General features: G+C 34.6%; 1 protein-coding gene across 3 annotated transcripts in view; it reads right to left on the reverse strand.

Annotated features, from left to right (window-relative positions):
• Positions 1-26,301, reverse strand: part of NDUFS4 (NADH:ubiquinone oxidoreductase subunit S4) — a 164,085-nt gene that overhangs the window by 40,377 nt on the left and 97,407 nt on the right. For all 3 annotated transcript variants that reach the window (XR_011169742.1, XM_069095290.1, XM_069095289.1), the window contains exons 3-4: positions 12,010-12,182; positions 634-707 (exon numbers count right to left, since the gene is read on the reverse strand). Coding sequence is in view for 2 of the 3 variants with exons in the window: in XM_069095290.1 (XP_068951391.1) it covers positions 634-707; positions 12,010-12,182 (247 nt within the window). In the remaining variant the exon portion in view is untranslated. The remainder of the gene's footprint in view (positions 1-633; positions 708-12,009; positions 12,183-26,301) is intronic.

Genomic DNA, 26,301 nt, shown 5'->3' on the forward strand with positions numbered 1-26,301 from the left:
TTTCTGTTCCTCACAAATAACACTCCATCTCCGACCTCTGGGCACTGGCTTCTCCCAATTCCTTTCCAGCCCTAATCTACAATGTTCTCCCTCCTCACCTTTCTCTTGGAATCCCTGGTTTCCTTCAATACTCAGCTCAAATGCCAGTTTCTTTCCTGGTCACTGAAATTGCTAATGCCTTTCTCCCAATGTTACCTTGTATCTACTTTTGTTTGTCTCATGGACTCTTGCTTTTGTCTTCATACCCCTGGCACCGAAGCAGAATGTCTGGCATACAGTCAGCACTGAGTAACCGCTTGCTAACTGATATAGCATTCCATTAAATTTGGATGTCTCTTTGAAGCACTTAAGTTATTCAAGTATGGTATCTACCAGCATGAGGGGCTGTTTTTGCCTTTCTTCGTATGCCTAGAACTTAGTACAATGATTAGCAGAATGTAAGGGCTTTGCTGACTAATTGATAACCAAATGGGGATGCCTGTAACAAGATTTAGTTTTTAAGTTTTCTTTTTAAACTGAAAAGTTCCCTATATTCTGGTTTCAACTACCACTCAATAATGATCATGATTAAGGTTAAAAATTCATTCATAAAATCACAGGCTGACTGTTTTGGAGAAAAGAAGGAATACATACCATTTTTTTCTGCAAATGCAATTGCATCTTCTTTAGTACTGAAGGTTAGAACCAGATTTGATAGAGGATCCGCCCTGTAGAAATACATTTGTATTTGGTCATCTGGAGCTTAATACAACAATTATAAAACAATTTTAGACAGATCATCACGTGTGTATATGTCTGTATTTTTTGAGCATTTTTATGCTAAAACACAAAGGACTATAAATGAAAACAGGAGGAAGAAAGTTGAGACATGAGGATTCTTTTTACCCTCCTCACCCAGACAGAGAACCCTGCAGAGAAATAACAACAAAACTCTGACTATTTTAATTCCATCATTACTATAAAGCATAGAGAAACTGCCAAGATATGATGAACATGGCTTGTGTTCCAACTTCTGAAGAAATCACTCCTACTGTCAGAGACACTTAGAACAATGAGGCTCCAGGGCCTAATGGCATACCTGCTGTGTTTTTCAAGCAGGGATGGAGGTAATATTTAGACATCTAGGCTTTTTTTCTTCCTTCCAAAATATGAAATGCTGAAGAAATGTCACAAGATTTCAGAAATGTCACTACCATTGTCTCCCTTAATGAAAGATGATGGTAGCAAACTGAACTCTATGGACTGGATTCTTCTGGATTAACTATTATACTAACCATTGTTTAACTATTACAAATCATATATTCCCAAGAATCACACTGTTTTTCTTGCTTTCATCAAGTCTTGAATCAAATACTACATTCTGCAAATTTTTCTCAGTCTCCCTCAGTCCTAGCACCTTCCTATGAAATTACCTTTAGTTCAGCCTGTAAATATCTTGTATGTAACTAGTAGGTTGCAGGTAACTACTGGAGAAGAGGGATGTTTCTATCTTTCTTTGTGAATCTCTAGAACAGTGCTGGCACATACTAACTGTTTAATAAATGCTTGGTGACCTGATAACTAGATTATTTGATCTTTGCTATTTTAAGTCAGACAAGGGAAGAATATATAAAAATCTGAAGATTCTCTGAACTCCTAAGAAACTGGCTATTAAAAAACAAGAGATAGAAGGGGTCTGAAAGAAAAGTCTAAGTAATTCATTTTTATAAGTGAGGAAACTGAGGCTCAGAATGCTAAAGTGATCTTCTCAAGATCATAAAATAATTAAACAAGCATATTTAAAGTTCTTATTATGTGCCAGGTACTATGTTGAGGGGGTGGGGGTGGGGAGGAAATGGTATCTGCCCTCCAGGAACTGATATTCTACCAGGAAAGAAAACATATATAGATGCAATTATATAAAGTATATATGAAATGAATATAAGGTAATTGGGGGGGGGTGGTATGTGGAGAGTAGAAGAGTCACTAGAAACTGGGGAGATCAAGAAAGTCCCAACATAGGACCCAAGACCAGAATCTATAACTACTGATTCCCACAGTACTCCCTGTGGTATAATTACCATATTACACCATAAACCAACTATGAAGAAGTGTCAAGGTACATACAATCTATCAAACTGCTTATGATTGCTGGAGTTTATCCAGCTGATGAATGAACAGCAGTGAAAGAACACTTGGCTAGGAATTAGGAGATCTAAATTCTAATTCTTTGAGGGGTGAATAGGAAAAGTATTATCTCCATTTTTCATATTATACCTGGAAAGTTAATAAAATATTACCATAATATTTTTAATATGCAAAAAAGAGTAATAGAGTTTTAGAGCTGTAAGGTACCTTGGAGATCATTTAGTCCCACCTCTCATTTTATAGATAAGGAAACTGAGGCTCTGATATTAACTGAATAAAAACACAAAGCTAGTTTGTGGCAGAGGTAGCAATTCAAATTCATGTCTCCTGGCTCCCAAGTCAATGTTTTTTTTTTTCTGTGATACAATAACACCTCCTTTGTAAATTGTTTTCACAAACTAATTCATTAGCTGACTTGACCAAGGGTCATATATAATTAGCTCAAGTCTCTTGATTCCTAGCCCTGTGTTCTAATACAACATATTGCCACTCATTTATCAACTGGCCCATGTCCATCAGGAAATCAATAGATTATATTTCTTTTTTTTTTTTTTAAAGCAATTGGGGTTAAGTAACTTGCTCAAGGTTACACAGCCAGTTATTTCTGGGTGTGGTGCTAAGTATCAGAGCCCGGATTTGATCCCCAGGTCATCCTGACACTAGGGCCAGTGCTCTTACTCGCTGAGCCACCTGGCCGCCCCTAAGCAATTGGGGTTAAGTAACTTGCTCATGGTTACACGGCCAGGTGTTTCTGGGTGGATGCTAAGTGTCTGAGCCTGAATTCGATCTCCAGGTCATCCCGACACTGGAGCCGGTGCTCTTACTCGCTGTGCTACCTGGCTGCCCCAATAGATTATATTTCTACAGACCTTCTATTCTTAACAAAAAAAAAAAAGGTTCGATTATTTAAATTGCAACTGTCAGTTGTCTTCCCAGGTTGGGAAAAGAAAAGAGAAACTGGTAGTAAGCTCTTACTGAATGCTTGATGAGGTTACAAAAATACGATTTTTTGAGTCTTACAAAATGACATTCTACTTATGATGATGCTTTTTTTGTTCCCAAGACTAAGTATAGTTTTCTATAATAGTACCTTTTTATTTTTAAATTTCCAAAAGGAACAAGTTATTAAAAAATTATAAAAAGGTAAATCAGAAGTGAAAATACGGACACAATTTACTATTTTGCTAATCATTAACAGATATCTGGATTCCACATATGATCCAACCTTTAGCCAAAACATGTCAGGTCTCATGATTCCCCATACCTAGGTAGACACATTATTTAAGGTTCTTAAAAAACAATGACAACAAAACAGTGTCAATACAAACTGCATAGAAGAACAAATGGCAAAGGACACAAACTAGGTATAGATCAACAGCTCACACTATAAACTAAGGTAAGGTCAAAATGGGTACGTGAACATAAAGGGTGACACCACAAACAAATCAGAAGAACAAGGAATAGTCTACCTGTTAGATCTACGGGGAGGGGAAGAATTCATGACCAAACAAGAGATAAGTGCCTTACAAAATGTGAAATAGACAATTCTGATTAAATGAAAAAGCTTTTGTACAAACAAAACCAATGCAGCCAAGATTACAAGTAAAGCAGAAAGTTGAGAAACAATCTTTATAGCAAGTGTCTCTGGTAAAGGCCTCATTTCTAAAATATGTAGGGAACTGACTCAAATTTATAAGAATACAAGCCATTCTCCAACTGATAAATGATCAAAAGATATGAACAGGCGGTTTTCAGATGAAGAAATCAAGGCTACCTATAGGCATATGAAGATGTGCTCTTAATCACTTCTGATTAGAGAAATACAAATTAAAACAACTCTAAGATACCACCTCACACCCATCAGCTTGGCTAATATGACAGAAAAGGAAAATAATAAATGTTGGAGAGGATGTGTGAAAACTGGGACACTGATTCACTGCTGATGGAGTTGTGAAATGATCCAACCATTCTGGAGAATAATTTCGAACTATGTACAAAGGGCAACCAAACTGTGCATATCCTTTGATCTAGCAATACTACTACTAGGTCTGTATCTCAAAGAGACCATAAACAAGGGAAAAGTACATGTACAAAAATATTTGTGGTGACAAAGTATTGGAAGTTCAGGGGAGGTCCATCAACTGGGGAATGGTTAAACAAACTGTGGTATATGAATGTAAAAGAATACTATTATGCAATAAGAAATGATGAACAGACAGATTTCAGAAAATCCTGGAAAGACTTGAATGAACTGATACAAAGTTAAATGGGAAGAACCAGGAAGACCTTGTACTCTGACAGTATCAACAACATTGTGTGATTATCACCTATGGATGACTCAGCTCTTCTTACCAGCACAATGATCCAACCAGACAAGTATAAAGGACTCAGGAAGGAAAATGCTATCCCTATCCAGATAAAGAATTAATAAACTCTCAATGCAAATGGAAGCACATTTTTTTCACTTACTTTATTCTTTATCATGTTTTTTGTTTCTTCTTTTATAACTGTAATTAATATGGAAATTTTTTTTACATGATAGCACACATGTATAAACTATACCAAACTGTCTACCATTTTCAGAAGAGGGGAGGGGAGAAGGGAAAAAAATTTGGAATTCAAAATCTTATAATAATGAATGCTAAAAATTTTCTTGACATGTAACTAGGGAAAAATAAAATGCTATTTTAAAAAAAGTACAAATGTCAAGTGGTATGTCCAACTTGAACTGAAAGACAACAGCTCCATTACAAAATATTTGTAAGATATAAGACATCAATGCTAATGCCTCTGAAAAACAAAGAAAGTTAACTGAACTAATTTTACTTTTCAAAGGTTGGTTTAATTTGACTAGAGTCTTAAATGGTTCTGACTTGTGAGATGGCTTTCTAGTCCTTTCAGAAAGGTCAATAACTAGGAAAAGCATTATTTAAAAAAAACATATATTTTTTATTATTTTTTCAATTAATTTTAAAAATTAATCTGTCCACACCACTACTTCCCACACCGTCATAGAACAAATTCAAAAATAAAGCCCTGACATAGCTTCATAGACCAGCAAAACCAATTCCTACATAAGCTATGTCCAAAAATGTTATGTGTCATTATGCCCTTTAAGTTCATCTACTCTGGCAGGAAGAGAGTTGAGTGTTTCACCTTCATTCTTTTGGACTTATTGCATTACTCTGAGTTCTAAAGTCTTTCAATATTTTTCTCTACAATATTATCTTTATATAAACTGTTTTAGTTATGCTCACTTCTCTTTGCCAATATTCATAAAGGTCTTCTCTTTTTCCTCTGAATCTACTCATTTCATAATTTCTTATAGCACAATAATATTCCATTACATTCATATTGTGGTATATGTTCTTTATCTTAGTTGTTTCCCAATAGAAAAAGTTTGTTTTCAATTTTTAGATGAAAACAGCTGCTAAAATGTGAGCACATAAATATTTCTTTCCTCTTTCTTTGTTTTCTATGTGGTATTGACTTAGTAGTGTTTTAGTTATGTGAGTTTAGTAACTTTCTGGGTATAGTTTTAAATCTGTAAATGCATTCATAATGTATACAGATATTAAAAGAATGAAGACTAGAATTAAATTGACATTTAATTTCTCCAAAATCTAAATAAAAATATAGATCTAATTTATGACTATGGTATCCTAAAGCTAAAAATAACCTCTTCTGGACAGAGATTTTGAAAATATTATTTCAACATTTTCGTTAGCTTTAAACCTCAATGTTCTTTTCAAGTTTGTGGATTCACACACACAACACAAAATATATGTATATGTATACACACATATCAGAGGCAGCATAGGAGGGCAATCTGGTAAATAAGTACATAGACATTTAATTCAATTCAGTTCCACAAACTGTGGGTTAACTACATACAAAGAACCATGACACACAGAATATAAAAACACAAACAGTGCTTGTCCTCAACAAGATTACAACTGTAAGTGAGAGAGACAGAGAGAGAGAGAGAGAGAGAGAGAGAGAGAGAGAGAGAGAGAGAGAGAGAGAGAGAAAGAGAGAGACAGAGAGACAGAGACAGAGAGAGAGACAGTGAGACAGAGACAGAGAGATAGAGAGAGAGACAGAGACAGAGGTAAAAACTGCCATTTGGGGACACTTGCTACAATATACATAGAAGAACTATTCTTAGGCCTATAAAAGGCATCTGCTTCTCTGATCCAATAAGGAGTTAGGATAAATCATACTATGTGGAAAGTTAGGTGCTGTAAGAATTAGCAATAGCTAAATTAGTGTGTACCTCTGCTTTAATTAGATGACCTTCTATTTCCAAGGATGATACAGAGGGCAAGTTAGTTGCCAGAAACTGAATGAGAGATGAGTTATTCTCTAAATATAAAATCCTCCATTTGGTTTTCAAAGCCCTTCATAACCTGGCCCCTTCCTAACATTCTAGTATTCTCATACCTTATTCCCTTCCACATACTCTATGACCTAGTAACACTGATCTCCTTCATGCTCTTCCCACAAGACACTTCATCCCTCAACTCCTGTCATTTCTCCTATTCCTTGAATTCTCTCCCTTTTCATCTGTCTCTTGGATTTCTTTAAGTGCCAGCTAAAATTCCACCTTTTGCAAGAAATATTTCCCAATTCCCCTTAATACTAGTGCCTTCCCTCTAAGATTACCTCCAATTTCTCCTGTACATATTTTGTTTGTCATCTCCCCCACTAGACTGTGAATTCCTTAGGAGCAGGAACTGCTTTTTGTTTTCCTATGTATCCCCGGTAGTTAGCACACAGTAGGTTTTAAATAAATTACTGCAAACCAAAGGAAAAACGATTAAGAAAACTAAATATACAAGCTATAAGAAGATTATAAATGCTAAAAATTAATATAGAAACTATATCAATTTTTGCCAAAGAGGTCCAATAGTTCGATACTCACTATATGCTGAGAGAGAAAAAGCCACCAGTGAGCATTTTAAATGCCTGTGCTTCCATCAAAACTAAAATCTTAAATAATGCAATGATGCAAAAAAGCAATGACCAATTTAGTATAGACATAATTAAAGATGGTTTAAAAGAGTTGGGCACAGGAAAGAGAAACAGGGAAGAGAAATCAGATTTCACTAGTAAGAAAACTCCCTCCACAAACACCCATCTACAACTGATCTTAGAGATTTAAGTGATTTGTCTATGGTCATATGGCTAAGCAATGTGTAAGAAGCAGGACTTGAACACAGATTTCCTTAATTCAAAGACAGCTTTTATCTACTATGACTCATGGACTTCATAAACACAAAAACATCTCAAAGGACTCTAAATTTAGGTTATAGTTGATTTTTTTCTTTTCCCCTTAAAAATAACCCAGGAGGTTTACAACAATTAGGATGTGATTGAATTAAGGGTATTGATTCTTATATTTATAGATGTTTCATTACTACATGAAAAAGTTTCTAACCTCTAAAATAAGCTTGGTCCCAAGAGAAAAGATGGGGGGAAAATGTACCCCTCTCCTTTTGTTGAAAGGGGAGGTTAATATGAGTGAAAAATTGCATATGCTGGCAGACATGTTTAAATGAGTTGAGTTTTGCCAAACTTTTTTTTTCCCTGTTAATGTTTTCATTACAAGGGAATATTGGAGGGAGGGTTATATCTGGAAATAAAATTTTAAAATAAAGGACAATATTAAGAAAAACTTCCAATACAGGTAAAAAATTAAATCTTTATATAGAGAGAACTGATGGAAATTAATGATTTGTCTACATACCCAAAAAAGAGGCATAAGAAAGCTATGTTTAATGAGGGAGCTGGAGCACTTGTTTTTACAACCTGAACATATAGCACTTAAACCCTAGTTACAGGCATTGGTATATGATTCATTTCCTCACATAAACAAAGCTCCTAAGTGATACTTACTACTTCTTGTTTGTACAGTAGTGTATATATTGCACAGCATTATCTCACATGAGCCTCACAAAAACCTTATGAAGTAAACAGGGCAGGTATTATCCTGATTTTATAGATGTGAAAATCAAAGCTCAAAAAGACTTGAGACTTTCCCAAGTGTCCATGGTAAAGAGAGACAGTGAGGCACAGTGGTTAAGAGTATAAGATCTGGAGTCAGGAAGAGCTGGGTTCACATCCCTGTCTAAAATACTAGATGTATGACCATGGGTAAGCCTCTAACTCCTCTGAGACTGCTTCCACATATGTAAAAAGGGATGTCTAAAATATCTCATTCACAGGGCTGTTTTAGGGTAATATATGTAAATGTTTGCTATATTTTAAGATCTTATATAAATAGTGGTCACTAGTAGTAGTAATAAGCAGAATTGGAACCCAAATCTTGGTCTTCTGATTCCTTACCAGCTTTGCCCAGGATATTACACTATCTATGTATATACTGCTCAAAACTTTTTTGGGAGTGCTTCCACAGCCAGTTTAGGAACCACAAAAAATCCACTCCCCACAATGGTATTTCCTGCCTTGATCATCATTGGTGTGAGCAATTCCCGTGAATAAGGGGCCCTCCTTACCAAATATCAACTATACCAACTGAAAACTTAATTGCTACATGGCAAGGTAAGCAAACCCTAGAGTTTGAGGCGCATCAACACCCCGACGTGGACCACCAGTCCTCCTTCTAGCTCAACCCCAGAGAACCATTATACAAAGAAACAACCTCTGGGAAGACAGAATCTGGCAATTGCTTCTATGAGTATTGCAGCCCCTTATGCAAAAAAGAAAATTCTCATCTTTAAAATCTTTGAGAGACTGTTAAATAGTTTAGGGTCAGTGGAAATGTTATCAAAGAAAGTGCATTACTATCTTCTTTGTCACGGTACTCCAAGGTGAAAACTATTATGTAATCTCCTCCATCAGAATGTGAGCTCCTTTAGAACAAACTGTCTCTGCTTTTCTACTTGTATCCCCAGTACTTAGCACGGTGCTTTGCAAATAGTAATCATTTAATACATGCTTTTTCATTCATTTATGGGATTTGACTTTGAATAACTTTAAACTGTTTTTTAATCAAAAGGGCAAAGAATTGCCACAGTTAAGACTATTCAATAGAATGTAGCACTTACTCTGAAATCAATAACCAAGGGGGTCTTGCAAAAATGTTTTAAGCATATATATCCCAATATACTTGGGATAAGCATACATATAGCTTTCTAAAGATTGATCTGGAAAAGAACATTAATTTTGATCTTTAAGTTCTGACATATCTGACATGATTGCCAGTCACATAAGTCTGTGAAATCCAAAACTCAGCCCTCCTCCTGGGTAGGTTTTTACTGAAGAACCAATCACTGGCTATTATGACAAGTTCCTACTACCAGACTTACTACTTAACTAGATTTTGCTTGAATCATTCTATATTTAGGTAGTATAATCCTGTCATTTTAAAGATGAAGAAGTGAAGAAGTTGAGGACCAGACAGGCTGAGAACACAGGAGACAAGACAAGCGGGGTCACTGTCAGCCTCCTGGGGATGCCCTTCTCACTACAGTCTCTGTGTTAGGCCATTACCTATACTTTTCACTTGATTCTATTTCTCCTTAGAAGGAGAAAGAGACAAGGACAGACAGACAGAGGGAAAGGTAGAGGGACAGGGAGGGAGGGGTGGTATTCAAACACTTGAAAGATTTTATGCGATGCAACAGAAAAGTGTGTGCATGTATATGTAGATATGAGTATGTGTATGTGTATGCCCACACAAATAAATGTATATTTGTGTATCTGTTTGTGCCTCTGTCCATGTAGTTAAAAGCTCCACAACACTGACATTTGGCAACTCTGTGGGCGTGGGAATGGGTAGAAGTGCCAGGTGCAGCATGGACAACAACATTCCTCTTTCCCCACACCCCAAAACAAATCCTTTGACTGACACTAAATATCCAGCATCAAAAGATTAGCATTCGCTGGTTCCTTATTGTACAGTAGAGTTTTAGTCCAATAATGCCAATATTGAAAATTTCATGAAAAGTCAGGTGTTGAAAAATCCAGATCTTCAAAAGTTCATGTGCAAAAGGCATAGAAATAAATATATAAATGCTTTAAAAAACTACTTTGCAAATCTTACTACAGAATTCCATGTTTTATTCACAATACCTAACGTCTTAAATGCTATTGTGTCATATCATTAAAGATTGTGGTTGGCAGAAAACATGGTAAATGGGAAAGTTGCTTTGCCCAAATAATATTTTCAAGAATTGTTAAATGATGTAACAACCTGTTTCAGAGATAAAAAAAAAAAAAAAGAATAGAAGTGATATAATTAAATCTGTTGGCTAATTTTTTTTTTTTTACTACCAGGACATATGGGAATAATGAAACCTCTATCAAACTTAAGATTTATTTTAAAAAGCATCATTTTTGTAGCTATTGCATTATAGTAAGATAGCCCTTATTTTCTAAATATTTCCATTTGGTCTATAAAGTTTCTGAAGTTAATTTAAAAGCTTTTTGAGAATTTAGAGTCAAGTTTAACCCATAGGGTATATATTATTTATTCATTAAAAATCACCATGGTATTTTAAAAAAAAGATATGATTAGGTACAAATTTCCATGTTTCTGGGTTTTTTTGTTTTTCTGTTTTTTAAAGGTGGAACATATTTAGAAGCTCACGAAACTACTTCAAAACCCAAACAGGGATTTGTAGACTTAGTCATGCTTTAAATAATATAATTATATAAGCTTCTGTTTAAGAATAGTAAATCCAAAATAGTATATCTAAATTCAAACTGTATTCTTGCATGAAATGTTAGGCTCAAGTAAAGTACTGTCTATCAAAGAATACTGCACATGGTGGATCCTTGATAAATATTTGATGAATGTTGAAACAAATTAAGCTATACAAGCCCAAAGTCCCTTAAAAGGTTTTAACACTGAAGATAGGAATGGAAAGCTACATTAATGCTGGTGTACAGATGCTCATGTTAAAATTTTATGTTTAATGAAATCACAATACTATGCTTTTTATTAAAAATTCAGATCTTTCTAGTACATGATTAAAAAAATCTACATATTATATAGTAGACTTATTCTGAAGAATGTGTTAAAGAATCTTATATGCAATGACAATTTAATCTGGTGAATTATAGAAATTATATTCAAAATTAATAATGGCAGCCATTTTAAACAAGCATCTACAGAAAAAGATAAGTAACATACTTTACTAAAACCAGAACATTAACTGTTCCAAACTGGTAATGAAATTTTGTTAGAACTGAGTTGCATAAAATGTATAGAGAATTCTCAACCACAACATTAATATTAGGGCTTCTCTGAATTTCCTAGACTGAAACATCATGAGTATTAACATTTACTGAACTTGATTCTATACCACTGAGAGTAAAGTCATTTACTTTGGGGACATTTTATGACTACTATGTTTATATAGACCCTAATGATTGGCAAACTGTCCCAACAGGGTAGAGCACTAATTTCTAAACCTATCTGACTACTTCCCTCTAAGCTGTATAAAGAAATTTCACTGTGACTTAATACTAAGAAGAAAAGAGTAATGAACCAGGATCATAAATCTAGAGCTGAAAGGCACAAACTTAGTAACACTTTTCCTTAATTATCCAAGTGTAATTTGAAATATCTGACTTAAGTACAATGCCATTTGGGCAACTATTATTCAGTACTCACTATACACAGTGGTGTGCTGGTCCAGATTAACATAATAGAATGAAAGGCATCAATGTAATTTCCACATTTTGTTTCTTCAGGCAAAGTGCCTATACTAACCTGCCTTTATAAGCAATGTCAAAACATACCATCATTGCACATGAAACAGCCCGAAAATTTAAAGTGTTCAAAGCAAAACAAACAAAAAAATGCACAGAAATAATAGTAAAGTCCAAATTAAACCAACAAACAGTACTCACGTTGATGCCCAACCCATCAAAGGGTTTTCCCATCGCTCTCTGGTATCAAACTCCATCTTCCATTTCTTTGTGTTGTTTACTCCAGACTGCATGTTATTGCGAGTAGGAACAAAAATCTGAACTTTTCTAGTTTTGATATGTTCCTCTGGAACACCAGTCAATGCAGTGATATCCTAAAAAGAAATAAGAAATTAAAAAGGTTTCAGATACAGTGCATACCCTACAAATGTGCTTTTATATAGTTCCCTTTCTTTATACTAATCTATTCACATTTTTTTATTTATAAACTGGTTTTCTATATCTTTCTGGTTATTTAATTTCTCAGATAGATATCAAAGATAAGGCATCCAACAAACCTCTATGAAAATGGTAGGGTCTTCCTGATGTTCTGAGACATTTCTTTTAATTCCCCCACACTTATCAGTTTCACTGGCCAAAAAAAAAAAATCCTGCTGAAGCTTTTACAATAGTTGCTAAACTGATAAATACACAATACCCTACCAACTTAACAAAGCAGGAATATTAATTTTTAGAATATCTTGCTGGAAGAAGGCTCTTTACGAACTGTTATCAAGAGAAAATTAAAACAAGGGTTCTTCAGCTTGGAGATAATAAAAACATTAACTAAACTTTAAACAGGAAAAAACATAATAGTAACAAACCCTATAATCAGTGTCTGACTATGAAGAACAAGTCATTCATTACCTTTGCAGTTAGGACTGAAACCATTAAAAGAATAAAACTAATTAAAATTCAATATGGTATTTTTATCTATGCTGACATCTTCTATGATAAGAATGATTCAAACCTAGTCTATCATCCAAAGCTAAGGTAGTGAAACTTTGTAATTTTCCCAGCTCTGTGTGTGCTAAATATTAAAGTTAAACTTTCTGGACCATTCCTCCCTCCCCAACCCCTTTACATCTCTGGTCAATTAAAAAATGTTAATGTGGTATGCATATCCAGAGATATGGCAATCTGCATTAAATTTATTTAACAAGTCTGAGCAATACTGACATGACACACAATAACTAGATAAACATATTTAATAAAAAAAATCTCTTCATTTCTGTCCCTATTTAGTGATGGCAAAAGATTTTAGTCTGTGAAAAATGATTAGCATTGCTTCTAAATCATTCCCAGAAATGAAGCATGACTTAATTCATATTTCACTTACTAAAGTAAGCTTTGAACAACTATTTAAGATGACCAGGGTGGAGGTGGGATAAACGTGAAATACCTATAGTATAATTATAAAATTAAAGACTATGCTTTCATTTGTAAATAATAAGCCTATGTACAAAACTATATTCTTCAACACTTGTAAGTAATATATATTACTTTTTCATGAAAAAAAAAAACACCTCAATAAATGTTTGGGTCCAAGGAGTAAAAACTGACAAAACTTTTTTGGTTTTAAATAAAAGTAGTTGTTTATGATCAATATATGTGTAATAATGCTAAAAATAAAAGAAATAATACTATTATTCAAAGCTACAACATACATGAGAAAAGATTGACAGGTACTTCTGACTATACTAGTCTAATACACCCACAAGATTAAAAAGTAATACACTTTAAAGTTTTTTATTTTAGTTGGCAATAAATGTTATGCTTAACACAATACTTTTCCACCTGTACCAATAATGAGGTGTGGTTTCTCTGTCACAGCTTGTCTGTTTACAGAAACTATCAAAATGATACACATATATTTACACAAATATGCAGTCCAAGTATGTGCCTACATTATAAAAAAGAAAAGCAAACAATAGTTGCATGGTATCTGAAATAAAAGTGAAGATGTTTAATTATCCCATATTGGAACCACAGAAAAACTAAGGGTAATACCCAGAATCCTAAAATGTAAAACTATTACTCCCATTAACCCACGAATGAATTGCAGGAATAACAAGTAAACCAGGATTTAAAAAATATGAACACTAACTCCCAAGAAAATGAATTACTCTAGATATCACAAGATTTAGATGCTGAATTTAGTTTTAGAAAGACAGCTTCTCTGTATTCTGGCTACCGAAATTTATAAAATAAGTGTATTTAACATTAAGTTGGTTTTTTCTCTTGATTTGTACTGAATTACAGTTTAATATGAATTATGACAAAAACCTCCTGAAATTAATAAAATTACTCATTGTTTCAATTAGATAGTAAATAGCTACATGATGTTGTTAATCTCTTTATATTTTTTACTTTTAACTAACTGCTAAAGTTTCCATGCCTTCTGGGAATATAGCAATTATTTATTGATATCTTCCCCAATTTAAAGTTGGCACTTGAACAGAAGATTCTCAGGACAATGAGTTTCTAGATTTTGAAGCCCAAGTTGCCCTGACACAGAATCAATGTTTTTGCTTGCAGTAGACATGTAAGGTACTGTAGCATAGCTGAGCTGTTGCCAAAGATAGAGAATAAAAAAGCTTGGCATCTATCACATACTTGACACCTAAAGGGCACAGAAGCTCTAAAATTCCTATTCCCTGTAGGCGCACTCTTAGTCTAGACAAACTGATTTCTCACACTTTTAAAATGCATTACAACACTCTATTGTGATCATTTCATCCACACAGCTTCAGCTAGTGACAGAAGAACCTGTCCTTTAAGCGACATTTCAATGGGCTAAATCTCCCGCTCCGAGATGCCATTAAAACAATATAATACTTGAAAAGAACTATGCTGCACTAAGTTGAACTCTGTCCTCAATGCTTTGCTTTGAGTCCAAGTTCTCAATGAGCTACCTGTGAACCAATTTCAAGAACAAAATGTCTGAAAGTCATTTTAGGTTATAAGTATGACCTTGATTTTTTTTTTTTTGATAAGCTGACTGATTTTTGCTCTTGCATTAAAAATCAATTTAAAAGTTGGAGAAATCACCTGCTAATAATGTTTTATTGGGTTTTGGAAAAATCTAGTAAAGCGGAAACACCTTGAATTCAACAAGGATTTAAAACTTCACCCATTTGAATGAGCTGGATAGATTAAATAAATTAATACATTTTCTGACAACTAATGAGTACTGCTAAAGTAAAATGGAAGTTCAAACTTCACCTGAAAAATGAATTAATTTCCTCTGTAAACTAGTCATTTTTTTTTACCTGACAGTAGAAAATGGCAATCTATGCCATTATAACAAATAATGACATCTTAAAAACCAACCCTTTCTAAATATTTAAAATGTGAATTTTGTGACTCACTTAAATTACTGAAGAGGATGGAAACATTTGAATAAGATAAAGTTCCAAAAATGTAATATATTCTACTCCTACAGATGTAGGCCATAGAGGAAAACCCAATTTGAAGCTCATGAACTCAAGGTCACTAGAATTTGGATTTGGCTTTGAGGGGATGCACATCATTCTTCTGCAACAGAGCTCACACTTACAGCATCATCTCTACCTTATATTTAAAAATTCTCAAAGATGGGGGGCATCTGATGGTCCTTCCATTTTTTTCCTGAGCAGCAAATAATTCACCAAATAGAAAAACTAAGAGAAAATAATAAGAAATGATAAGCTAATGCAAGTGTAAATCACATTTTTCTTCCAAATACCAAAGGGCCAAAGTCTTTTTTTACTCTCATTAAGTATTAGCTTTTCATATAAAAACTATATGATTCGGTTATCAAGTATTCAGACCATTTATCTTGTGTGAATTCAACTTTTTTTTAAACAAAGGAAGCAGTGAACAAGCAATGGGAAGTTGGTGTCAAAATGCAGAAAAACCTCCCAGCAAGCTTCTTGCAACCACCCAGGATTTAGAGTCTTGCTGGCTGCTCTCTTTTCAATACCAGAATTTCACACATTTCAATGACCATTATGACTTCAAAGAATCAAATTTTCATCATTGTCCGTCATCTCCCGGTTGATTTGTATAAAGGGGTTCTTCTGCATGCACTCCAAACAAAAGACTCCCAACTTTCGTGGCGATATATCAAGTTTAAAAGTTCTGTTTGTGACAGTTGTGTCTGTGGTAAATTAGGGTAACACTGAAGGAGTGCAGCTGCTCTGCAGGAACCTCCTTTTTGGCATCATTTCACTTAAATAAAAACTGAATAATTAGCTTCTGCCTTTATTAAACCACAAAAATGCCACTGGCTTTAGTAATTACTTCCGGTTGCCCCACCCACTTAACCTTAACAGTTTACATTTGTCATAAAGAAGAAATAAATAGAAGTTTTTGCACTTTAAATGAATTTAACACAGACCTCTCAGTGTACTCTCCAAAGCCATAATTTTTACCAGGCCTTGGTGGTAACAAGCTGAAATTGCACGAGAATTTTGGGGGGAGAAAAGTATAGTTATCATGAAACATAAAATTAAAAACAACTATAACATATAAGAATTTGGTTAGTTGACATGAAATTGTAAACTGTTAGTTACAAAATAATATCTTTGAATTTATATTCAATTAGACTTCATAAACTTGATTTCTTTCCTATTAAGATTCATGACATAATAACATTTATACAGTGCTTTAAGGTTTGCAAATAACTACCCATCATGTCATTTGAGTAAAACAACAACCCAGTGAGATAGGCAGTGTTATTATTCTCATTTTACAGATGTAGAAACTGAGGCATAGAGAAGTTAAGTGACTTGGCTAGGGTTACACATCTATTAAATGTCTAAGGCAAGACTCAAACACAGGTCTTCTGGACTCCAAGTTCAACATTCTATCTATTGTGCCACCAGGCTTTATAATCCTCCATATAAAGCACTGTTATCATCACCATGATTCTGAAAGATAAGTTTTAAGGAAATGCAAGGTGAACATAATTTTCATGTTCAATATGGACATTTAAGAATTCATTAAGTGGTCATGACTAAGGATAATTCATATCTTCAATTTAAAATATGGAGGCAGGTGGTGCAGTGGATCAAACACTGGGCCTGGAGTCAGAAAGATTGATTTTACTGAGTTCAAATCTGGTCTCAGGTACTTATTAGCTGTGTGACCCTAGACAAGTCACTTAATCCTGTTTGCCTCAGTTCCCTCCTCTGTAAAACAAGTTGGAGAAGGAAATGACAAACTACTCTGGTATCTCTGGCAAGAAAACTCCAAATGGGGTCACAAAGAGTCAGATGACCAAAAGACAATTGAACAACAAAAAGACAAACAACAAAAATACTATTAACATATCTTTCTCCTGAAGAGCTCAAAGCATTTTACAATTATTACTGACTATAGTATTCTGGAGGCAAACAAATATAAAATGAGTCTGGGATGGGCCAAGATGACCAATTATTTAAATGAGAAGTTGAATATAGGAGGTAGACCAACTAATATGACTGTATCCTTGAGTCATAGATTCAGATCCAGAAAGGTCCTTATAGGTAAAGGCCATTTCCCCAAGGCTCACAGAAATTAAGTGACTTGCCTAGCATCATACAAGTAGTGGTAAAGCTGCAATTTAAACACAGGCATCTGCTTGCAAAATTCAAAGATATCTATGTGACAGCTATGGATAGCAATCGCCCTGGACAAGTTTTCCTTAAAGCCAAGGAAATGGAAATGAGATAAAATTTCTAAGATGACAAAGTGCAAATAAGCAATCTTGAAGTTAAGTTGAAATGAGAAACAAATTCTACTATATCAAAATTGATTTGAATGACAAAACTTCCCCTCCTTTGTTATGAAATCCTTCAATTTAGAAAAACATTATTGATAAAGGGCTCTAAAAAGAAGAGAAATTATTCCAGAGAGCTACTGCTTAATCAAACAGTGAATCTTCAATACTGTTATTGTTTAGGTGAGATAAAAGAGGAAATTTTAGGAAAAATTTCCCTTCTATAAAATGTTAAAATATTCTGTCCAAGCTCCTTTTAAGTACCTTGAAGACAGGGATGTTGCAGAATAGGCACACAGCAAACTTTCATTAAATGTACCTTGGTTCACTAATCCAAGGCGTCTGAACGGTATACTTAAGAATCTATGTTATAATCTTGGTCCCACAGAAGAGAAAAAGCATACTTTGCTTTCTAAACAGAGAGGCAAGGAAGTGGGCAGAATGGGCCATGTGATACTGTCAATTGTTCATTGTATAGGCTGTCTACTTAACTGTTCATTACAAGAGGGGGTTCAATTCCAAAGTAAGGTAGGTGTGTGTGTGTGTGTGTGTGTGTGTGTGTGTCTGTGTCAGAGAGAGTATCCATAAAAGACTGAAATAAAAAGTAATAACAAATTTTTAATGAAGTAAAAAGAACCTATAACATTCATAGATTTAAGGGAAAGAAGGTAAACTATCAGGGAAATTATATTTTTGAAATCTCTAATTATGATCAATTGTTCTTTCACTGCTAAGTATTAAGCTTTGAACTCGCACAAAAAGCAAGTCATATGATCTGGAGACACCACACATGAGAACCAAATACAGCCCCAAACACTATTACTCACTTGATCCTTCCATTTCCAGCAATTATTATCCTATATGTCTTCTGTCTTAAAAACTACACTACTTGAAAAGGCCATCTACAGTAAGTGCCTCCACCGTCTCTCCTCTCATTCTCTTCTTAATCACTCACAATCTGGTTTCTGATTTTATCATTCCACCAAAACTGCTCTCTCAATGATTTCTTAGTTGTCTTTTCTCAACCCTCATTCCCCTTGACCATTCTGTAACCTTTGACACTGCTGGTCACTCTCTCCTCCATACTCTTTTCTCTCTGGATTTTGGCACTGATAAGACTTCATTATCTATTATGCCTTTTAGCAAGATGTGGTTTCCCTGCTTTTCTCTTTTAATTAAGTTTTTGTTTTTGCTTTGTCTGAGATCATGATTGCTACCCCTGACTTTTTTATTTCAGCTGAAGCATAACAGATTATGCTCCAGCCCCTTATTTTTAACTGTGTCTCTGTTTCAAATATGTTTCTTGTAAACAATATATTGTTGGATTCTGGTTTCTAATCCATTCTTCTATCCACTTCCATTTTATGGATAAATTCATCCAATTCACATTCATAGTTATGATTACTAACTGTACATTTCCCTCCATTCTATTTTCTTCTGTTTATCTTTCTTTTTCTCTTTATCCTCTCCCTCCCCTAATGTCTGTTTTGCTTCTGACCAATGTCTTCCTTTTTCTGACTTACTTTTTTCCCTTGCTGCCCCCCTTCCATCCGCATCTTACTTCCCTTCTTCTATTTCCCTGTTAGGTAAGACAGATTTCTATACCCAAATGAGTGTATGTTTTTCCCTCTTTGAACCAATTTAGATGAAAGTGAGGTTTAAGTGTTATTCTCCCCCCCCATTTTTCTCCATTTTAAAAGCTCTTTCTTGCATGTCTTTTTTATGGGACATAATTTTCCCCATTCTTCCTCTCCCTTCTCCTCCTGCCAGGGCATCCCTCTTTCTTGCCCATCTTAACAAAATCAACTCACTTTGATTCCCTCTAAGAATCCTTTTTAAGTGCTCTAATAATGATAAAACTCTTAGAAGTTGCATTTATCACCTTCCCACACAGGAATGTAAACACTTTAACCCTATCAAGTCACTTATTTCTCTTTCATGTTAGATTTTTAATGCTTTTTTTTTAGTCTTATATTTGAAAATCAAAATTTTCTACTCAGCTCTGGTCTTTTTATCAGGAATGCTTGAAAGTCCTCTATTTCATTAAATTCCCCCTGCTTTTTTTTTCCCCCTTGAAAAATTGTACTGTTTTGTTAAGTTATTCTTGGTTGTAATCCCAGCTCATTTGCCTTCTAGAATATCACATTCCAGGTCCTTGGCTCCTTTGACGTGGAAGCTGCTAAGTCTTGTGAGATCCTGACTGTGGCTCCATGGTATTTGAATGGTTTCTTTCTGGCTGCTTGAAATATTTTCTCTTTGACTTGGGAGCTCTGGAATTTGGATATAATATTCCTGGGAGTTTTCATTTTGGGATCATTTTCAGATGGTGATCAATGCATTGTTTCAATTTTTCAAATTTTTCAATTTACCTCTGGTTCTAGGATATTGAGGCAATTTTCCTTAATAATTTCTTGAATATAATGTCTAGGCTCTTTCTTTGATCATAACTTTCAAGCAGTCCAATAATTCTTAAATTCTCACTCTCTGATCTATTTTTACAGATCAATGATTTTTTTCAATGAGATATTTCACATTTTCTTTCATTTTTTCATTCTTTCGACTTTGACTGTTTTGATGTCTCATGGAGAACCTGCCAGTTCTTCAATGCTAATTTTTAAGGAATTATTTTCTTCAGTGAGATTTTGTACCTTTTTCCATTTAGCCAATTTTGCTTTTTGAAAAGTTATTTGCTTTAGTATTTTTGTGCCTCTTTTATCAAGCTACTTTCTTGTCATAATTTTCTTCCCTCACTCTTTTTTTAACCCAATCTTTCCTCTATTACTCTTATTTAATTTTGAAAATAAATTTTTTGCTTTTCCAAAAATTATTGTTGGGCTTATGGCCAATTTAATATTTTTTCTTTGAGGTTTTGCCTGTAGCTGTTTTTACACTGCTGTCTTCTAAGTTTGTGTCTTGATCTTCCCTAGAACCATAGCAGCCTTTTATGGTCAGCTTCTTTTTTTTTGTCTGCCCATTTTCCCAGTCTATTTCTTGACTCTGAACTTTATGTTAAAGTAGGGCTCTGTTCCTGCTGTGGGGAAGAGGTGGGGAGGGAAAGGGATGTAGTCTGAAACTTCATGCTTTTTTGCATTGCTATTTTCAGGGTTAAGTTCTGAGGGTTTGGATTTTTTTTGGAGCTTCCAAGGTGGTATAATCTGGGGAAAGGTGTGGTCATCGCTCTCCTAGCATGTGTTCTGGAGCTTACCCAGCAAGGATTCCCTGATCCCTTGGGATTGTAACCAATACTGTTCCTTAGGATCCCTGCTCCCTCATGACCGAAAGTTCTCCTTTCCACCCTTGAACTGTGACACTGAAGTGGGTGGGCAAAAGAGTTGTCAAATAGCATCTAGTCCTGTACCCATTGCTAACATAGGGGTTCCCTCTAATCCCCCCCCTTTTTTTTTTTGCTTTTTGGAGGGCAATTGGGCTTAAGTGACTTGCCCAAGGTCACAGGGCTAGTTTTTGTGTTGTGTCTAAGGCCAGATTTGAATTCAGGTCCTCCTGACTCCAGGGCCAGTGCTCTATTTACTGTGCCACCTAGCCACCCCAAATATCTTTTTTTTTGTCTTTTTGGAGGGTAATTGGGGTTAAGTGACTTGCCCAAGGTCACACGGCCAGTATTTGTGTTAAATGTCTGAGGCCACATTTGAACTCAGGTCCTCCTGACTCCAGGACCAGTACTCTATTCACTGAACCACCTAGCTGCCCCCTCCCCTTTCCATTCTGACTACTAACCTCCCTGGCTTCCTTTAATTTCTAACTACAATCTCACCTTCTACAGGAAGCTTTCCCCAACCCCTCTTAATTCCAGTGTTTCCCCCCCTTAAATTATCTTCTATTTATCCAGTATATAGCTTGCTTTGTATATATTTCTTTGTATATTATCCATTAGATTGTAAGCTCCTGGAAGGAAAGGACTGTTCTTTTCTTCCTTTTGTTTTCTCAGTGCTTAGCACAATGCCTAGTCAAAGTACATACTCAAAAAATGTTTACTGATTGATTCTTACAATATAATACACATTAAACAAAAATAATGCTATTTACTCTTGTATTTTAATTTCTTATATTATCCTATCCCATCTAAAAACAAGAAGCACACCTTCTAGGGACAAAGCTTAAGATGCATATTCAATACAGAAATTCAGATCCCACTAGCATATTCACAGTTTTCTAACACTTTTTAAGATGAACTACTAGCCTATTGGCTCATAGCTGGTGTTGGTTTGAAGTATGATTTTCAGGTTAGCACCTTCCAGCAATGTTATATTGCTGGAATGAGTTTAGTATGTTTAATCCAAGCATTAAACCACAAACATTTCTTTTACTGAAATCATCTTATTTTGACTAACCTTCCTTTCACCTTATACATATATGATTGATGGTGCCAGTTGAGGGATCATAAAATTAACTTTAATACCAGATACCATTCCAACGAATGATTTATGTAGTAGAAATCTTCTCTTACTCACAAAGAAATATGGCACTAACACAAAATGTTTCAGGCTGATGTATGCTTTCCAAAGTTTTCCCTTTTTTGTACTCTCTCAGTTGTTCTGAATACACTGGAAAAGGATCTTCAGGTGATCGTTTTTTCTTGAATGTTTTATTGATTTTGGTCATCAACAACCAAGGAGGGATGCTACCATCTTTTTAGCTAAAGGTGACGTGCGCCAACTTTGGCAGCATTAGTAGCAATAACACTGAGTGAGGCAGGATCGTGCTGTGGATGCAGGTACACGCATAATGAACTGGAGGTACCCACTAAAAGAATCTGAACCTGAAGCTTTCTTCTGTATTAGCATAAGGCATAACTTAGAAAGCAAATCTACTATTGAAATGTTACAATGCATTCTAGAGTCAAGTAGAAATTATAGGCTACTCACTGTTTTGAATTATCTGTATCATTGGTTTCCTTGAAAGGAAGTGACTACATGTGATAGGAAATGTACAATGTCTTGTAGCATACAGGAGATACTCAACAAATGTGTGTTGAATGAAAGAATGACTGAACAATGAATTGTTGTTAGTATTGCTGCTATTCTGTGGTCTGAACCCAGGTTTCTTGACATTATGTCTAGCATGCAAGTTCCTACAACATGATCTGACCTTGGTGTGTATCAATCAGTCTAGCTGTGTTATTATAACATTCTACTCTATTGTGGTGAAAGGCAAGAAAATTTATAATGGGGGGACAGGGAATCAGAAATATCCAGTTAAGTAATTTTACTTACTTAACAGTACTGAATTAAGTAATCTTAGGGTGACTACAGAAGCCTTAAAAGAACTCTGCCAGCAATGCCTCCTGACAACATGGAAATGACTTTAGGTTCTTAAAGAGCATATCACCAAGTCCAATACCAAGGTAGGACCCACTGAGAGACTTATATTTATATCAAAAGACCAGGCTGGTTATGTTCTGACAGACTCATCACCAGAATATTTGCCACAAGGTAGCATAACTTTTTGAGCACAGCAACTAATAAAGACTGATTAAAAATACATTTCACACTTTCATAAAATGCTAGAGCTTATTTATGCCCACCATATATGTCTCCACTGCCTATTGAATGACCTAAAATTTTGATTCCTCAGAGAGAGTAGTATTCTATAATTTGTAGTCATACAGTATCACTGTGAAAAATACTGATATTTGAAAGGCTGGTTTTTACTTCAGAGAGAAAACTAAAAGTACTGTACATTTCACCAAATGCAAAGTCATTTTTTTCCTCCTAGTTAATTTCTGGTTCAGTCATTGTCCTTCTGTAGGGTCTAACACATACTCACTAATGAACCATTTCTATGGATCTTCTACTTATCTGTATATCAGAGTCTAGACAGGAAGGAATTTTTTTTTAAATAATTACAGATCTTATTTAGGAGGTTTGAAAATGTTCCAGGGTTCAATCAAATCAGCAAAACAATATCTGAAAATAGGTCCTCAACATTTATAAGGAGTTCTCTTATTTTGGGATTTTGTAGTAAATGATTTCCATGACAGTAACAAAAACCTTCTGTGAGCGTACATATTGTTTTATGCCTTGCCTGATGTTAATAACAAGATAATCAAACTTATGTTATTTTATGTATCAAGGAATTTTATAAAATATTAATGTGCACTGAAGGCAAACGTTAAAGCTAACATAATTTAGTTCTACCAAATCAATTTTTTAAAAATAACCAATAAATAAGCACGGAGGAAGGTGGGGAAATGGGATCTTGTATTCTCTGTACCTTTCAATTATTCTGTATGACTATAAAGATGTGCCCTCTTAGAGAATATCATTTGTGAAAAGTCTCTTATGTCATCAATGAGAACCTCAATATGTTTGTAAATTTTCTCAATTTTGTAGAGATGAGAATATAAGCTCATTGGATGGTGATAAGTTCTATGATATCTTTTTCTAATTATCTGGTATCTTCTTCTCTTTCAGCTGTCTTAAGATTTGATCCTTTAATGTCCTAAAAATTTATCATTTCCGGAAGAGAACTCCTCTGCAATTACTTGGTTTTGATCCAAATACACTTTGCATATTAATGCCAGTTCAATTCTGTATACCATACTTCAAGGAATATTTAAAAATCTAAATGTGGTGGCTCCTTTATCCTTGATGAAGAAAATTAGTTATTTGAAGAACACTAAAAAGAACTTTTCCACTAATGTCTTTTTATTGTCCTTCTAGTTTCATTTTTAAAAACTCCTCGGATGTGACAACTTAATTGGGTCTCACAGCAAACCTTAAGTTAACTTGATTTTCCTTCATCACTTCTCAATGTTTTATAAAGCAATGCTGTTCATAAAATTTTGCAAGTGAATTTATATTTTAAATCAGTGCTGCCCTTGGCTGCCATATTTCACTGCTTTGTAAAAATATGGAGTTATTGGCTGAGGCAGTTTCTAGGCTGTTCTAGACTCCTCACTCTGGCAACTGCTTTACACGGATTAACCATAGTCTAAATACTTTATTTGTTTTCATTTGTGACACCAAGAGTTCATTTAAATAAGTCAAATAAGAATTGTTCAACTGTATGCCACATCACATTCTTATTCTTTCTTCTAATTTACTATGGAATTCCCTTTTTGCTTTCACAAGATGGCTACTAGATTCTATACCATCAAATGGTAATCAGTTATTCTTGTTCTTTAAGATATAGTTAATTCTGGTTTTTTGGTGACATTATTTGGCACTTACCGTATGCTGAATGAATTATTATTCTCTTCCTGAAAAATGTATTAGTGATGCATAATGGGGCATGGGAAGTCTGTGGAGATAACAAATTCCAGGCCCTTTTGTTTTATGAATCACAGCCTTATTTTCTAAAATGTTTTCCCTCCATCTCTCCAATGCCTACCTTTGTATTATGCCCCCAAATATTAAAGTATATGCAATAGAATTTCTCTTTTTTCAATCTCTGCAAAAAATTTAGAGTATAAATTGAAATTCTAGTCTTTTTGCTTAGGCTCATCACAAGCATCATTATACAAGATGACAAAGAATCCCACAAAATATTGCTTATTGCCTTTTCCTCTAGGAGTATAAGATAAGTACAAGGATATTTAGAGTAGCAACTGTTAAATTAATGGGTATAGAATACATAAAAAATTCAGCAAACCTGGGCCTCTTTTTCACATCCTCCAACTGTCACTGCAGAAGTAGAAAAAAGTTACATAAGACTGGGGGCTTTTTTGGGGTAGTTATCTTTGTTCTATGGATTGCCATAAGCCAAACAACGTTATAACCAAGTGGGAAGCCAACTGATGATGTACCTCTCCACACTTAGGCAAAATCTACAGAATTGGATGCAGTCCAATGTGTTAACCATATCTGAAGCATTTCCAATATGGCTGAAACTGCCCAAATTTACATTCCATTAGTGGAGCTTCTAATAATCTAGGAATGTTTCCATGCCACTAATTGAGTACAAGCATTGGCCTTTTGTGCAACTTTTGTGTAATAACTTTCAAGAAACTTGTAAAAAGAAGAACACTACAGTATTTAAACATATACTCATCTTTTTCAATATTCAATATTTAAATAAAGGCCTAGTACTAAAGCTTCCCTCAAGAACTTGCTAGATTTCCAAAGCCAGCATATATCAACAGTGAGTAGACAATACTTACTTTTCACAGATGGAAAACTAAAAAACAGTAGAATTTACTCAATACCATTGATATTAATAAGTATTTATTTACCTTATTACGTTTTGAAATTTACATAGCATATTACATTCTTGAGATGCAGCATGACACAATGTAGCAATAGATGCCATCAGAGACAGGAAGACTTAGGAGCAAGTATTACTTGACACATTCTGGCTATGTGCTCCTAGGCAAGTCAATTACTTTTCACTTTCTAAGCCAACTATTATAGAGCAAGTGCTGACCTGCATAGGTAAAGGGACTTTCCTCATCACAGAGTTCCTTATACTAAAGAAATCAAATGTCTAGTGCCTATTGCCACTTCATTCTTAATAGGTGCTATAGTTAAATTCTACTCATCATACTAAAAAAATCTGGCAGCATAATACAGTGTAAAGGATACTAGATTTATACTCATAAGACCAGTTCTAGGGGACTGGAGATAAAGAAAGCTTCTCACCTCTTAGAGGAAATAATGGACTCAAGAAGCAGAATGAGATACCTTTTTTTGATATCACCATTGTGAGAATTTGTTTTAATTCTTAAATTATCTTTTCTCAATCTCTTTTCCAGG

This window comes from Petaurus breviceps, unplaced genomic scaffold (genome assembly GCF_028583685.1).
Source record: "Petaurus breviceps papuanus isolate PSGF00001 unplaced genomic scaffold, PetGlider_PUasm1.0 226, whole genome shotgun sequence".
Taxonomy (NCBI): Eukaryota; Metazoa; Chordata; class Mammalia; order Diprotodontia; family Petauridae; genus Petaurus; species Petaurus breviceps.